This window comes from Phalaenopsis equestris, unplaced genomic scaffold (assembly GCF_001263595.1).
Source record: "Phalaenopsis equestris unplaced genomic scaffold, ASM126359v1 Scaffold000250, whole genome shotgun sequence".
Classification (NCBI taxonomy): Eukaryota; Viridiplantae; Streptophyta; class Magnoliopsida; order Asparagales; family Orchidaceae; genus Phalaenopsis; species Phalaenopsis equestris.
In genome coordinates, this window is record NW_018164692.1 from 1,517,135 (window position 1) to 1,531,858 (window position 14,724).

Genomic DNA, 14,724 nt, shown 5'->3' on the forward strand with positions numbered 1-14,724 from the left:
AGTATAATTAGGGCAATGGGATTTTTTTTTTTTTGAAAAACTCCATTCGAGGAAACCAAAGTACCCGTTAGGCAAGAAAAATTGTACTCTCATCCAAAGAATTCCTTTTTTAAAAAAATTGAGGTCGGACACTATCTTGCTCTATAAAATGTTAGGGTAATCAGGCAATTTTTGAAAACCTCCATTCGAGAGCAAAATATCTGTTAGGCTGAGAAAAGTGCAAACTCATATGGAGAAATATTTTTAAAATTGAGTTGTCTGTTGCGATCTAACCCTTTCTGCAAGTACTTTGAAGGCTCGTCGCATCTTTTGTAATGATGAGTTAAATACCTTTTTGCTCCCCAACCACAATGTCTCACAACAATTACTAGTGAATCTTTTAAGACAACTAGGAGGGTTGGTAGTCTTTCATGCCCCCTAAAAGTGATTAACCCCGAGAGGCTATCAAAATTTAAGGTGATATTAAACCTGTAAATAATATAAAAATATGTTATGTTTGGACTTTAAAAATGACATAAAATTAAAAGAAAATGCATCTTATAAAATACATAATTAACAGTTAAGCTATGGTTAAAATCATTTCAAAAGGATAAATTATATGCACTTGACACTTGCATAAGAACCATTAAATTAAATACACTTGAGGTTTCTTCTCCCACCAAATTTTTTCTCCATGTATTTAAGATGAAAATCCCTCTTACAGTCATAGGCATATCCCACTTTTGATTCCCTTTTTCCTCCATCATACTCTTTTATGACTCGTTCACCATCTCTTCTCTAATTTTCAGCTCATCCCTCTCCATCAAAATTCTCCACTCCCTCACCTCTCCAAGTCCATAGGGGATGCTCTTAAAGGTAGATGATGTCTTCTTCATTGTCCTTTCTCGCAATCTCTTCTATTTTGACCTAGTAAAGAATTCTCTGATCAAACATTGATTAGGTTTGCAATTAGAGCAATTGACACGACTTAGGATTACATCTCCATGAATTTTTTTATCATCTCCTACATTATGCCTTCAAATTCATCATGTTTTTTACTCTTAATGAAAAAAATCTATCCTCCATATTGGTAAACCTTTCTTTCATTATGAATTAGATTTGCTCTACCTCTCCTTCTAACATCAACTTTTTTTAATGTCAACCCAACAAGATCTAAGGATCTAATACCAATTTGATACACCTCAATACCAAAATCAACAAACCAAACAACAACGAAACAAAAATAAATAGATGGAAGAAACACAAACAAGAGTTCGTTAAATGAAAACAAAAGCAAATAATCAAGATACAAAATTGATCGACTTTTCGAGAGGTAGATCACCTCTCCCACACCTTAAACGTTGATAGGAACACCACACGAAAAAAAAAAAAAAACAATCACACAAAACATACATAAAGAAAACAACCCTACATTATTTTTCTCAATAGAATGCCCCCACAACATTTGAAAATTTTCATTACAAACTTTCCCTCCAAACTCCCCCAATTCCTCTTTACTTTAGTATGTAGATCTTCTCCCCAAACCCCTACCCATGTTACCAGCGTAACAAAATCCTGTAAATAGGGCTCGACCAAACACCCCACAAGTCTTAAATTCAACAGCTACATTAAAACCAACGGTAAAAGACAGATATTCAAGAGGAACGCCAAAACACTCCTAAAATCACCATAACCAGACTATTTTGAGTTGGATTCATAATTCATCATTCACGGTTTATGGAATAAACTTCACATCACAAAAAGATTTCCGTTTATCACCTCCATATTTTGGCCGATACTGAACTTCTTCCAGTTATATACGTACATCAAGGTTAAACGCTTCTTTTTCTTCAGATGAACGAAATTTGAACACAACAATTATACGTGGATAAGCACTGAGCATAGATTTCCCCAATTTAGCAATCCAAATTGTCCAATTACTTCCAAAATAACGGAAAAATATCATCTTGATACAAAAATACATAAACATTTGGCAAGCAGGAAGGATTTCACTTTCAATACAGAACTAACCGTTGGAAAACCCTACTCTATTCCTGCCACCTCTAAGGCAACAACAAAACACGATAGAAAAAAGTTACATGTAAAACAGCAATGAACAACAACACCATTCGATAACTTACGCCGCCTTTTTAGGAGACTTCTTCGCCTTCTTCACTGTTTCCTTCGGCTCCTTTTCCAGCGCCTTCTTCGGAAGCAACACAGGATTAATATTCGGAAGAACACCACCATGTGCAATCGTCACCTTTCCCAAAAGTTTCCCAAGCTCATCATCATTCCGAATGGCGAGAAGCACATGTCTCGGAATAATACGATTCTTCTTGTTGTCACGCGCCGCGTTTCCGGCAAGTTCCAAAACCTAGAATCAAAATCAACGAAAGGGACGCTTAGATCTTTGAATTAGGGTCTGAAGGAAGAGGGCTTTTGTGATTTTACCTCAGCGGCGAGATATTCGAGCACAGCGGCGAGGTAAACAGGGGCACCGGTACCAACACGGCGAGCATATCGGCCATGTTTTAGGTATCGGCCGATACGACCGACGGGGAACTGGAGTCCGGCACGCACAGAGCGAGAAACAGCTTTCTTCTTCGGGCCTCCACCTTTGCGGCCACCAGCACCCTTTTTGACCTTACCACCGGCATCCATGAGGAGGTTGATCCGAACTGGTGGACTCTTGGAGAAGAGGAAGAGATAAATGCGATGAAGAATGGCGGAGAAGGATCGAGTGTGCTCTGACTTTATTGTAGTGTGGAGGGAGGTGGTGCCACGGATCGAGAATTTGGTCCGTTGATTAAATGGTGATGGACGGTTAGAGATTGGTTTTGTGTAAATTTAATTATTAGTGGATATTCACTAGAAGTGTTGTTAAAACTAAGTATAGCTTCTCATGTTACCTTGCACCATTGAAGAGCAGCACCATTGAAGAGCACGATCTATATGAGAATAAAATTTGGGATCTTTACATATATCCCGCATAATTTTTGTATATTTATATATCTATCACCTAATAATTTATATTTTCATGTATATAAGTTAAATATGTAGCATATATAAAAAATGTCACCACTGCTATCTTTTTAAAAATAAAATGTATGTTTCATACACAAATTCATGACATAAAACAAGATGTTACAAGTATAGCTATCAAAACTTGGGGTATATATATATATATATATATATATATATGTGTGTTTGTGTGTCTGTGTGTCTGTGTGTGTGTGTGTTTTTTTTTATTTTTATTTTTTATTTTTTGAAAAAGGAATGGTCAGAGTCTATTATGCGACCCCCTGTCAACCCTGATGTGCCTAAGAATTCGAGTCTCGCACCTTATACTCAGAGGGTAATCGAACCCCAGATCAGTGGAAACTTATAATTGACAAGCAGATACCCGACTAACTGATCTGAGTAAGCTGTGTGTGTGTGTGTGTGTGTGTGTGTGTGTGTGTGTGTGTGTGTGTTAAAACAATTCTAAATATAACATCAAATATTTTAGAGAAGCAAGAGATATATTGCACACTCATGTGAGATATCAATCATGTTGTCTCAACTGGCATGACCAATTTCTTGGAATTTAGTTGAATAGCGGAGTCGAGTATGTATTACCAAACAGAGCGAGGGTGAGACTTAAGTCTTGAATGAAAATGCAAATAAAAGAATATTGACCGGCCTTCAACCATATAAACTTAGTAAGTGGCATCAGTTGAATGTTATCTAACACGCCTCAAAAAGGTAGTATACAAAAAGTGAATGATATACTAAAACTGGCTTTCTACCAGGTCATGCCAAAAAATGACATGGATTATATAAGCCCTACTAATCAGTTAGTCAAGGTTGAACTACCACCCATACGAAAGAGTATACCAATGGTTTAGAATGGCAAATCACCATAATGACAATCCATAAGGATCAGAGACCTTATAGTTTTGAACCACCAAACTCAACCTAAAGATATGGTCATATGCCAAAAAATGTCGTCACCCAACAGAAGGATCTACCAACGATTGAAAATATGAAATCATGGGATATTTTTAGCTTTATGACGACCAAAACTCAATTGTTTTCCTACCAATAAAAAACTAGTCATGAGTTAATGGCGAGCACCCTGTGTTTGTTGCATTGCACAAGATAGTGCATCGACTACTCGACTAGTAAAAGATAAGAATAAACTTTGTTAATATTTCGGTGTTATAAATATAAAGGCTAATGCTACAAGTATGATAGCAGGTCGTGGTCTCGTGTTTCAATCGATGGAGAACATAGCATTGGACCATAAGTAAGGGATAACATCACAGCACCTAAACTGGTGGCATGACTTTAGCCTAGGTGGAGAAGAAGATCACCTAGGGTCATATTGTTGAGATCGATGTTCTGATTGGTCCTAGATATTTGTTATTATGGATTTGGGAGACAACATCTAGATGTAAGACCAAAATTAACTGCAATGGCCCCGCACCATTGTTGAAGCAATGTTGCACGACAACTGTGAATGGTAAAATGATGGTCACATATCAAGAAATGACGTTGACTTATGATTTTAAGCCTAAAAAAGGGATCAACGCCATGATATCTAAAAGAGTGATGCAAAAGTGCAGGGCTTATCTAAGGCCCTGATCTCAAAGAAAGCACTAAGAAATGAGACTATATAAGCGGAAACACAAGAAGCTAGCCTGACTTTCTCTAATAACAGACTAGCATAGTTCATCTAACACAAAATCTAAGGCTTTCATAGAAAGGTAATTGCAAACAAAAAGAAACTTTGCCTATGTGATGAGGGAATGACGTCCAAAGTTTCAAGGCTTGGTCAATCGCTCCACCAGCTTCAGTGATAGCAATGAACGATACTTCTAGCATCGAGAAGCTCCACCATACAGAAAAAGATGAAGGTGATGGTCGAGAGGAACATTTGTTCTATCCCGACTAGAAAATGGGCTGCAAAAAAACTATAGAGACTCCATCAACTTCAAAAATCTAGCCCACTCCAATCAACCTTACCATCTCAAAAGGTCAATTAAAATGACCCAACAATCAACCCTCAGGGAAGCCTAGGGCTCCCTTTTTATAGAGCAAAAAAAATTGATGTAGCGTCACGGGGCTGCACATTGCTTCAGGGCATGGCTTACGTGGTGGATGTAATGTCAGCTAACAAGACAAGGTGCGCTGCTTGAAACATGACCTTGTGTTAGCTGGGCAGTGCGGTTTGATTAAAGGTTTAGGGGAGCTTCTAACATGGTCAATGCCACATCTGTGTCCATAATGGCAGCTATCAAATCGAAATCCACCTTCAGGGCCCAAGAAATCAGAAGTCGTGGCAATAAGCATGGTGTTGGGGCGCCACTAATGTGTCCAGTGCCACATTAGTGCATGTACTAATGTTAGTTGAATCATGACTAATGAGGGCATGAAAATGACAAGGAGTTGTGGCTCTAGATTTGACAACATTGCATATCTCATTAGTTGTAGCCTTAGGTTTTTATCTACAAAAAGTGGTTATTGTACCATATAGGCATTCAACATTGTACCGAGACTTCAACTTGACTCACAGAGGATAGAAGCATCCATAATCGCAATGACCTAAGAAGTGTACAATCCTTATATGACATATTGAAATATATATATATATATATATATATATATATATATATATATATATATATATTTCAATATGTCATATAAGGATTGTACACTTCTTAGGTCATTGCGATTATGGGGCAACAATATGTGATAATCAACAAATACAGGACCCCCCCCCCTAACCCGCCCGGAGCACAATTTAAATAATAGAAATAAATAAGAGCCTCTCGTAGGGGAGCACCATTATAAAATCAATCTCCACAAAGAAGGACATATACATAGTAATAATCAAAACCCCTCATGAGGGTGCAGTCATGAGAATGCCCATCATGTCTCACTGTCCAAGCTACGAGCAACTTCCAGCTTACACATCAGCCTATATTAAGTCCTTCCTCCTCTGGTGACAATGATCTCGAACATCTTCTTGGAGGCATCATGGGGGGAAATAGAAGGAGAAACTTTTAAGGAAAGGAGAAAGTATGGCAGAGCTTCACTACAAAAAAATTCAGCGAAATTCTTAGTTGTTGCCTCTATTTATATAATATCAAAAGTCGTTGCATCTGACCACTTATTGCAATTTTGTGCTTAACTGGAGGGATACACTCAAGCAAGTCTAGAAAAATATTCCAAAATGCCCAATGACCTCAAAATAAGCAAAAAATTATGTGAATAATAAGATCGTCATGAAATGTTGTCTCGCTAATTTATTCCTTGAGAGTAGAATAAGAGGCTTATATGTTTCAACCTCATAATGCATAGTCAAAATTGATTTCATATGAAAGACAAAAAGAATAAAATATAAGTGAAGTCTATATCACTTCATCAACTTGTGAGTCAGTGTATAATAGACAAGAGTGATAAGGGATTTTAAAGGACTTCATTTTAGTACAAGAATTGTATTTCTTTTTTTAATTCTCGAGTAATCTTCTTTTCTTTACAAAATCATAAAAGTCATATTAAAATAAAAGATATTTTTGATAAAAAATTACCATTAAAATCATTAGTGAAGGTGGGTAGCATTAAGTTCATAATTGTCCAAACAAAGTACTAAAATTATCATTAAAAGCATGTCAGGGAATTGATAAGTTGTCGTCTTGGAAGCTAACATGGCATGATTAATATACTAAGAATTTAGGGGTTAGAATCCAAGGATTTTCTCTTTGGTAACAAAATATAAACGTTATAATAAAAAAATGTTGATGACTTACTAGCGGCTTACAAGAGGATCATTATATTCATTTAAATTTGGTGTTAAAATTAATAACTTAGGTTCCAATTTTTATATGAGTAAATAGGTATGGTAATTTAATTAAAAAAATAAATATAAATTAAAAACCACAAGAAGCTTTCTCACTTATGGAAATATGTTATAAATGGACTGCATATTAGCCTGTGCAAAAAGGGATGGCATTGGAGTCATTGGTTGGAGTAGTTCTTCGCTATAGTCGATAGAAGTTATTGGCATGTGCTTGGTAGATAAGTATCCAAGTATGTTCATGTTGAATTTAGACTTGTTTAACAAATCTTTAAAGTTAGCAAGTGTTGCCTAATGTAGACACCTTATGGACAAATGTAAGCTATAAATTAAAAGCAAAGTGCTAGTTTTACACCACTAAATCAAAGGTAGAAGATGAATAAGCTGTTAAAGTGCTAAAGACCATAGAAAATCTCATCTAGGTAAATATTTGCAAAAGCCCTCTCTAAGAGAGTAATTTAGATTCTTAATTGATCTCTCTTTACATTACAGTTTATTTATCTTTGCTTGTGAACCATTCAAGCTTCCTGAAATGGGCATTAATATAACCAATTCATAGTTAATTACAGTGCTAATTATCTAATCATAAAATAAACAGAGAAATATTGTCAAAAGAAATTAATTTCTCTAATTGGTAAAGATGGGGGCAAACGTCGCAAAATAAGATTCATTCAAAAAGTTTAATATCATGAATGGACAAAAAAGCAAACGGAAAGTAATTGATTTATGTTGGCTTTAACAATGTTAATGCATGTGTGAAAATTTTTTGGCTAGAAAATACCTAACACTTACCAAAATATTTGTCTTAGCTACATGTTTCCCTTCATATAATGCATAATTTTGTATGCATTTTTTAAGTAAAGCCCCTAAGGATAAATTAAGAAATAAATGGTGAAAGTCATTGGTGCGCGACAACGTCATGCCTGGTGCCTAGATATAATGAAGAGTTCTCTCAATATGAGTTTTCTTAGTTGTTTAAAGCTATAAAGGCTATTGTCTAAATTCTTAGTGCTAGAATTCAGTGCCTCGCAGCGATTACAAGATGCCTTGGTGTTAGAATCTATTTCCTCGACACTGTTCTCTAGAGCGCCACAACTCCACTGACATAACAAAAAACTAGAGGACATAGAGCTTAATGTTGTAGCCCCAAACCATGTGCACCTAAACACTGTCCCAATGTTGCAGTGTGCTCGCCCATTATGAACAATTATACATTCAAAAATTCAAATTCTTGAGTGAAAAGAATCGTTGAACATCATAGATGACTTAAGTAGGTTGTCTAGTGTGAGGAATGAAGAGCGTGAAGTCTTAGTGTGAAGTCTAGAGTGTGTGAGTGACTGGTTGTGTTATATATATGATAATGAGAAGATTGTTTGACTTGGTGATGCAAGGAGAAGAAGGAGAGAAGTGCTTGAATAAATCCAAAAACCACTTCAAATATTAGTTTTATTATCCCTTAATCTTTTCTTTGTTAAACTAATTGTATACTTTGAATATTATTGTAAAATGAAAGTGATTTTGTGTTTCTTTTGTGAAATCGGGTTAGACTACATTTGTCTTCTCATGTGAATTGATAATTTATAAAGCTAATGATTTAAGGTTTATTTGCATCTCATGTTCAAAGATTGTTTAAAACTTAGTGTAAATTTATGATTTCAACTGAATCTAATTCTACACCGTGACAATCTCAGTGTTTAAGAGAATGTAACTATTGCTTGCTTTTGAACCTTAAAAAGATTTAACGAAGATTAAAGATTCAATTTTAGAAATGCTTAACACATGGACATTCTTCCTTACGATTTGAAAATTAGGGTTTATATTTATACCAAAAAAGTCTTTAAATCACATATGTTTTCATTAATGAAGGTTGTTAATTTAAGTTTTATCATTATATTTAATTTTATAAACTATAAATTATAGGAATTTTTGTATTAAATATTTAATCAATTTTAGGAAAAGGAAAAAAATAACAATTTTAAAAATTTTTGTTTTAAATAGAATATTGGATAATTGAGCTAGTGCTTAACTATTGATGTTCGTAATAACAATCTTGAACCCAACCCATTATATGAGCAATTGTATTTGCCCGTACAAAGTCGGAATGAAAGCCCATTCCCTCTATCAAACATTGATGTTACAATTAAATGTCAAATGGCTCATATCACTTAGCTTATTTGATGCTTTTTCTTCATAACTTTAATACAAATTTCCCCAATATATATATATATATATATATGGCGGCTTTAACTAGGGGTTTGTTAGGCAGCTCCACTTCATATATATATATATATAAAATAAGTTAATAACTAATGATGCTATGAGAATATACCTTCTAATTTGAAATATGACATGATACATGTCGAAAAATAATTAGTAATGTTTTCAAAGCATAGATGCGAAATAAATTGGAAGTCTATGTCAATACAATTTTGGTCGGAGCCTAAATCAATAACGACCATTAAGTTGATCATTTTGAGACATTCACCAAGCATGACAAATAATTTTTCCCAGTTATCTAACAATATCCTCACCCTTAAAACCTTTTATATTTTCTTTCGTAGCCTAAAAGTAATCTTTCATATTTCGTTGCTATTAAATTTACCTAAACTCATTAGATGAAATTTGCACCTCTAAAATCAATTTAAAACTCATCATTGTTTTTTCAACTATTCAATCAACAACAACAACAAACTTTTATCCCACTAAGTGGGGTCGGCTACATGAATCCATTTTCTCTATTGAGTCCCATTGAATGTCATATTTTCATTTAATTCTAAAAAATTAAGATCATTTTTTATATAATATGTCCAAAACTTTTAGGTTTAGCTCCTCTACCCTTCTTAACATAAGTCTAATAAATTTAATGACTAAACCATCTAAGAGGACTCTTTAATTTTGTCTACCATTGAAGCTACACCAACCCTATCACAAATATATTCATTTTGCATTTTGTCTCTAAATGTAAAGCCACTCATGCAACAACACCTAGTTTTATGTTCTCATTTAAGTTTCAAAATTTAATATTCTAAGGTGGGCATTAGTTATGTGGGAATTGATTTGGGTTGTTAATCAACAACTAAAATGAAGAGAACATTTTAAAATTCTCCTTCATGAAACCATAATAACAATTTAGCGTTTATTGTGAATTTTGTTAGCTTATTTTAATTGTAAGAAGCAAACAAACACTTTTATAATTTAAATTTACTTTAGATTCAACATTTGATGACTAATTCATATATTTCCTTCGTTAAGAATGTTTGTAGTGTTGATCTTTTCATTTCAACTCAAGTCTTTTCTTCAAATCTACTTTATTTACATCATTAAAGCCCGTATTCAAACCTTCTCCCATCCAAACAAATGAATTCACTAATTAAAGGGGTATTTTGTAATGCCTTTAAATAGAATTAAATATCTAATTTACAAAATTCTAAAATGTGAGAACTCCATCGATTTTTGAATTTTTAAATTTAAGATCATTTAAAATCCCAAATTTTACCTTAAATTTTGCTTAAATTTTAATTTATTGAATTAAAGATAATGAATTTAACAAATTTACAACTCACAAATTTACTTGTAGCCAAAGTTCTAAAATTTTATATAATTTATATGACAATTACAAACACACACATAATTATCATATATTTATCTAATAACATTCACATTTACATCTTACTCTTCGACAAAATATGCTAAATCACAACAAATTTGAGATTTATTAAATAATAAATATTTCTTGTTCCAAAAGTTAAGCTCAAAAAGCAATATGCATAATTCAAATGCACAATTTAGCTACAAATACTGTCATGACTATACTCATTAAACATAATATTTCACTTCTCATGCATCAAAATTGAGATTTATTAAATCATGTATACTCAATTTATAAAAAAAACAATTTTTATAATCTGAAAACCATGACAAAACATTAAACCTTAACAAATAACTCTCAATTCACCCAAAAAAAAAATAATAATAATAACTAAAATTAAAAAAACCTGCTTAATTAAATTTAAAATAATTAAAACCCAAACTATAATCCAAATCGGCAAAATTAAGCTCAAATTAGGCCTAAATTAGAACACTGAACAACCCCTCGCATCACCATCAATTAAAACACTCCACAAAACATAGAACGAGCGGGAAAGCCACAGCTTGAGGCAAAATACCACAACATTTTCAAACAAATAGATATTTTTCTTCAAATTAAAAGCCATTGCATTTCCAAACTACATTCTTTCCCAAACCAGCAACGCCAGAGCTCAAATTACATACAAAGCCACCTATCCAAAACCTAAGCCGCCGCCTTCTTTGGAGATTTCGCAGCCTTAGTAGGCTCCTTCGCCTCCTTCGCCGCAGTTTTCTTGGGCAGAAGCACAGGGTTAATGTTCGGCAGAACTCCTCCATGCGCAATCGTCACTCCACCCAAAAGCTTCCCGAGCTCATCATCATTTCTGATCGCAAGTAGCACGTGCCTTGGGATAATACGGTTCTTCTTGTTATCACGCGCAGCATTTCCTGCAAGTTCCAAAACCTAGAAACCAAAATTGAAAGAGTAAAGCTTAGATTCCTAGAAAGGGATGTCAAACAATGGGAGCATCGGGATTTTACCTCAGCGGCGAGGTATTCGAGAACGGCGGCGAGGTAAACAGGAGCACCAGTACCGACACGGTGAGCGTATCGGCCTTTTTTGAGATATCGGCCGATACGGCCGACGGGGAACTGGAGGCCAGCACGGACGGAACGGGAAACGGGCTTCTTCTTCGGGCCGCCGCCCTTGCGGCCGCCTGCGCCCTTCTTGATCTTGCTGGTTGCGTCCATGAGAGACTTTGTGGGCGTTTTACGGGAGAATAGATGTAGGAGCCGATTGAGAGAAGTGGTGGGATGAGCTCTGGGTTTTATTCTGGTGGATGGGGGAGGGTGCCACGGATCGATCGTTTTTGTCCGTTGATTAGATTATGATGGACGGTTGAAAAGAGTTATCCGTGGGATGTTAGGAAAATGGGTTATTTGGAATGTGTATCGCTTTTCCGAAAACTTTGAAGCACTTGGAACGTTGCTATTTTTAAAACTATCACCCAATTAATATTTTTTGAATTGCAAAATGTGTCACGATCAAAATATTATGAATTTGATGAAAATAAAAAAAATTATATGATTTAAATTTTATCTTGTTATTTTAAATGAAAATTTGAAAAATAAATAAAAAGTGTTGAGTTTTAAAATGATTTAAAAAAAAAAAATTTGTATTGATTTTAATAATTTAAATTAACCATTTAATGTAACGGCAAACCTACTATATTTTGAAATTATGTTGATTATTTTGTTTAACTCATTATTGATTTGTTTTATATTATTTCTATTATTAATGCTTCCACTTAAGTTATATTGTTGGATTTTAACCCAAAAAAATTATGTGTATATAGATACACTTTATTGTTATGTTGATTGAGGGTCTTTTATGATGATTGTAGTTTTTTAAAAATATGATTGTAAGACTGTGACGGAAAAAGTAACTTCTTCGAAAGCATTGTGAGAATTATAAATGTTTTTTTTTTTTTTCCAAAAAATCAGACTATAGCTTTTCAGACTATAGCTTTCTTACAATCACCGCACTTAGTAGGTCAGTTTGAAAAAAAACAGTTTTTCTTCACATAAATTTCTAAAAATCAATAAAAATAGATTCTCGAAATAAAAATGTTATGGCGGTTTGAAACGCAAAAGCCAACTAAAAGATGTCCCAAACTTGCTCAGCTTCACACATTAAATTGATAACAATATATATGATTAATGATATATCTAAAATATTAGCGCAAATGGTTTGTTTGAGGCAATTGCACCTTATTAATAAGTTGCTACGCGGCAATAACCCCAGAAAGTTGTTACAGATAAGTTGGTTTACTATTTGTTTATTGTTGCTTGAAAACAACTGCAGCTGGGGCTGTCAAAAAAGCTTGTTGTTTCTGAATCGTTCGTGTTCATTTCGAGAGAGAGTTTATGTTCAATTCGTTCGATAAGCAAACAAGGCGAACACAAATAATTTTTTTTCGTAAAGTTTGTTAAACGAACCAAGCTCGAACAGTGATATGTTCGATTCGTTATTGTTCAAATTATAAAATAATTTAAAATAGTTATATATATATATATATAAGGATATTTTAAAAATAATTATTTATTATAAAAATTAACATATTTTAAATAATTAAATCCTATAAATTATAATATATAATCAATTGTTAATAACAATAATAATAAATTAGTATTAGTTATATTAATATACATATTATAATAATTTAATTAATATAAATATTATAATATTTTTGCAATTCAAATATGCAAACAAATATTAATACTTTCGAACAATTTGAACATTGCGAACAAATCAAACAATTTAAATAATTCAAACAATTTGAATAATTTAAACAATTCAAACAATTTGAACTATTTAGATAACTCAAACATTTCGAATAATTTGAACTTATTTCGAACAAATCGAATTGAACACGAACAACACCTTTAACGAACAATTTTGAACACGAGCCTATTTCAAACACAATTAATTTCAAACGAACCAACCACGAACACGAGCTCTGTTCGTTCGTGTTCGGTTCGTTTACACCCCTAGTTGCAACACAGTTGTTTCTGAACAAATGATCATTCTGCTCATATATAGTAAGAATTCTCATACATTTGATACTTTAGAAGTAAAAATTCACTTCAGAATAGTGAAAAAATAAGATATAAACCTCACTTAACAGTTGGTATCAACATTATTAAAATAAAGAAAAAGAACTATTAAAATAATATTTAATAATATTATTTTTAAAATGAAGACGGCGTATGTCACAAACCAGGTTGTCCTTCAGGAATACTATCTATTCCCGATCACTCTCGATGGTAGAATATGTCAGTCTGTCTACCCATCGGAAGAAGTCACGCTTCACTGCGGGCACCTGTAAAATTGTCTCTTATAGCTATTTGTCTGACGTGACATCAGCATAAAACTCTGAAGTCCTTAGTGATACAGTAATCCTTGAAAGGCGCTAGAAAACCTTGAGCTCGTCTTTCCTGAATACTTTCAAAGAAAATTCATTAGTCATAACACAAATAGTAAATTTCCTCAGAAACAATTAATTAAGTAGGTATGAGGTATCATAGAACTAAGCATACCAACCAACGAATATGTCACTATAAGAATGCAACAAACCTTGTCAAAAAAAGGATTTTTAGTTGCATTTAACCCACGTAATAACAAGCTCATATATGTCACATAAGTATATCATAAAAAAAAAACCATCAAGAAGAACCTCAAAAACTGTATCGCCGAAAAAAAAGAGAGGAACTTGATTGCTTTCAATAGGATTTCACATGTGACACCAACGAATACCGACAATCAGACCATCCAGAAGAACCCATAAGATACAACGTCTCGGCATGGACCTCTCAAACTCAGCCAAAAGAAAAATAAAATAAAGGAAACAAGAAAAAAAAACACTAACAAACATTGTAAAAACCAAAATTAATCAATACCAAATATACAAGGAAACAAATTAACCATTACTTCAGCCACCACATATCTTTAATAACTTCAACCACTCAACCCACACACAACTATCACAACCCACAACACAGCCACCGCAACCCACAACCACCACACAACAATCATCCAACCACATCTTCACACACATCCCACAGCCACCACTCCACAAGAAAGCACCACAATCACCCAGCCCACAACACAGCCACCATAACCCATAAAACAACCACCACAACCCACAAAACACATCCACCACAACCCGTAGAAAAACCATCCAACCCACAACAACCACAACATAAGACACAACACCATAACCACCCAACCCACAACCACCACACCGCAACCATCCAACGACACCTCCACACAC

At 33.9% G+C, this 14,724-nt stretch overlaps 2 protein-coding genes across 2 annotated transcripts; both read right to left on the minus strand.

Moving 5' to 3' along the window:
* Window positions 1-1,894: 1,894 nt before the first annotated feature.
* On the minus strand, window positions 1,895-2,716 carry LOC110024175 (probable histone H2A.2). Its single transcript, XM_020723980.1, has 2 exons — window positions 2,434-2,716; window positions 1,895-2,356 (listed from the first exon to the last, which is right to left on the minus strand). Exons 1-2 carry the CDS (start codon window positions 2,641-2,643, stop codon window positions 2,117-2,119), a joined length of 450 nt encoding a protein of 149 aa, XP_020579639.1. The 5' UTR covers window positions 2,644-2,716; the 3' UTR covers window positions 1,895-2,116.
* An 8,180-nt stretch (window positions 2,717-10,896) lies between these two features.
* Window positions 10,897-11,704, minus strand: LOC110024174 (histone H2A-like). Its single transcript, XM_020723979.1, has 2 exons — window positions 11,432-11,704; window positions 10,897-11,354 (listed from the first exon to the last, which is right to left on the minus strand). Exons 1-2 carry the CDS (start codon window positions 11,639-11,641, stop codon window positions 11,115-11,117), a joined length of 450 nt encoding a protein of 149 aa, XP_020579638.1. The 5' UTR covers window positions 11,642-11,704; the 3' UTR covers window positions 10,897-11,114.
* Window positions 11,705-14,724: the final 3,020 nt, after the last annotated feature.

Bases quoted from the DNA above. Each gene is read 5' to 3' on its own strand.
- LOC110024175 (XM_020723980.1), bottom strand. From the start codon at position 2,643: ATGGATGCCGGTGGTAAGGTCAAAAAGGGTGCTGGTGGCCGCAAAGGT. The intron at 2,357-2,433 runs GTAAAATCACAA...TTTTGATTCTAG, and splicing joins TCGAATATCTCGCCGCTGAG to GTTTTGGAACTTGCCGGAAA.
- LOC110024174 (XM_020723979.1), bottom strand. From the start codon at position 11,641: ATGGACGCAACCAGCAAGATCAAGAAGGGCGCAGGCGGCCGCAAGGGC. The intron at 11,355-11,431 runs GTAAAATCCCGA...TTTGGTTTCTAG, and splicing joins TCGAATACCTCGCCGCTGAG to GTTTTGGAACTTGCAGGAAA.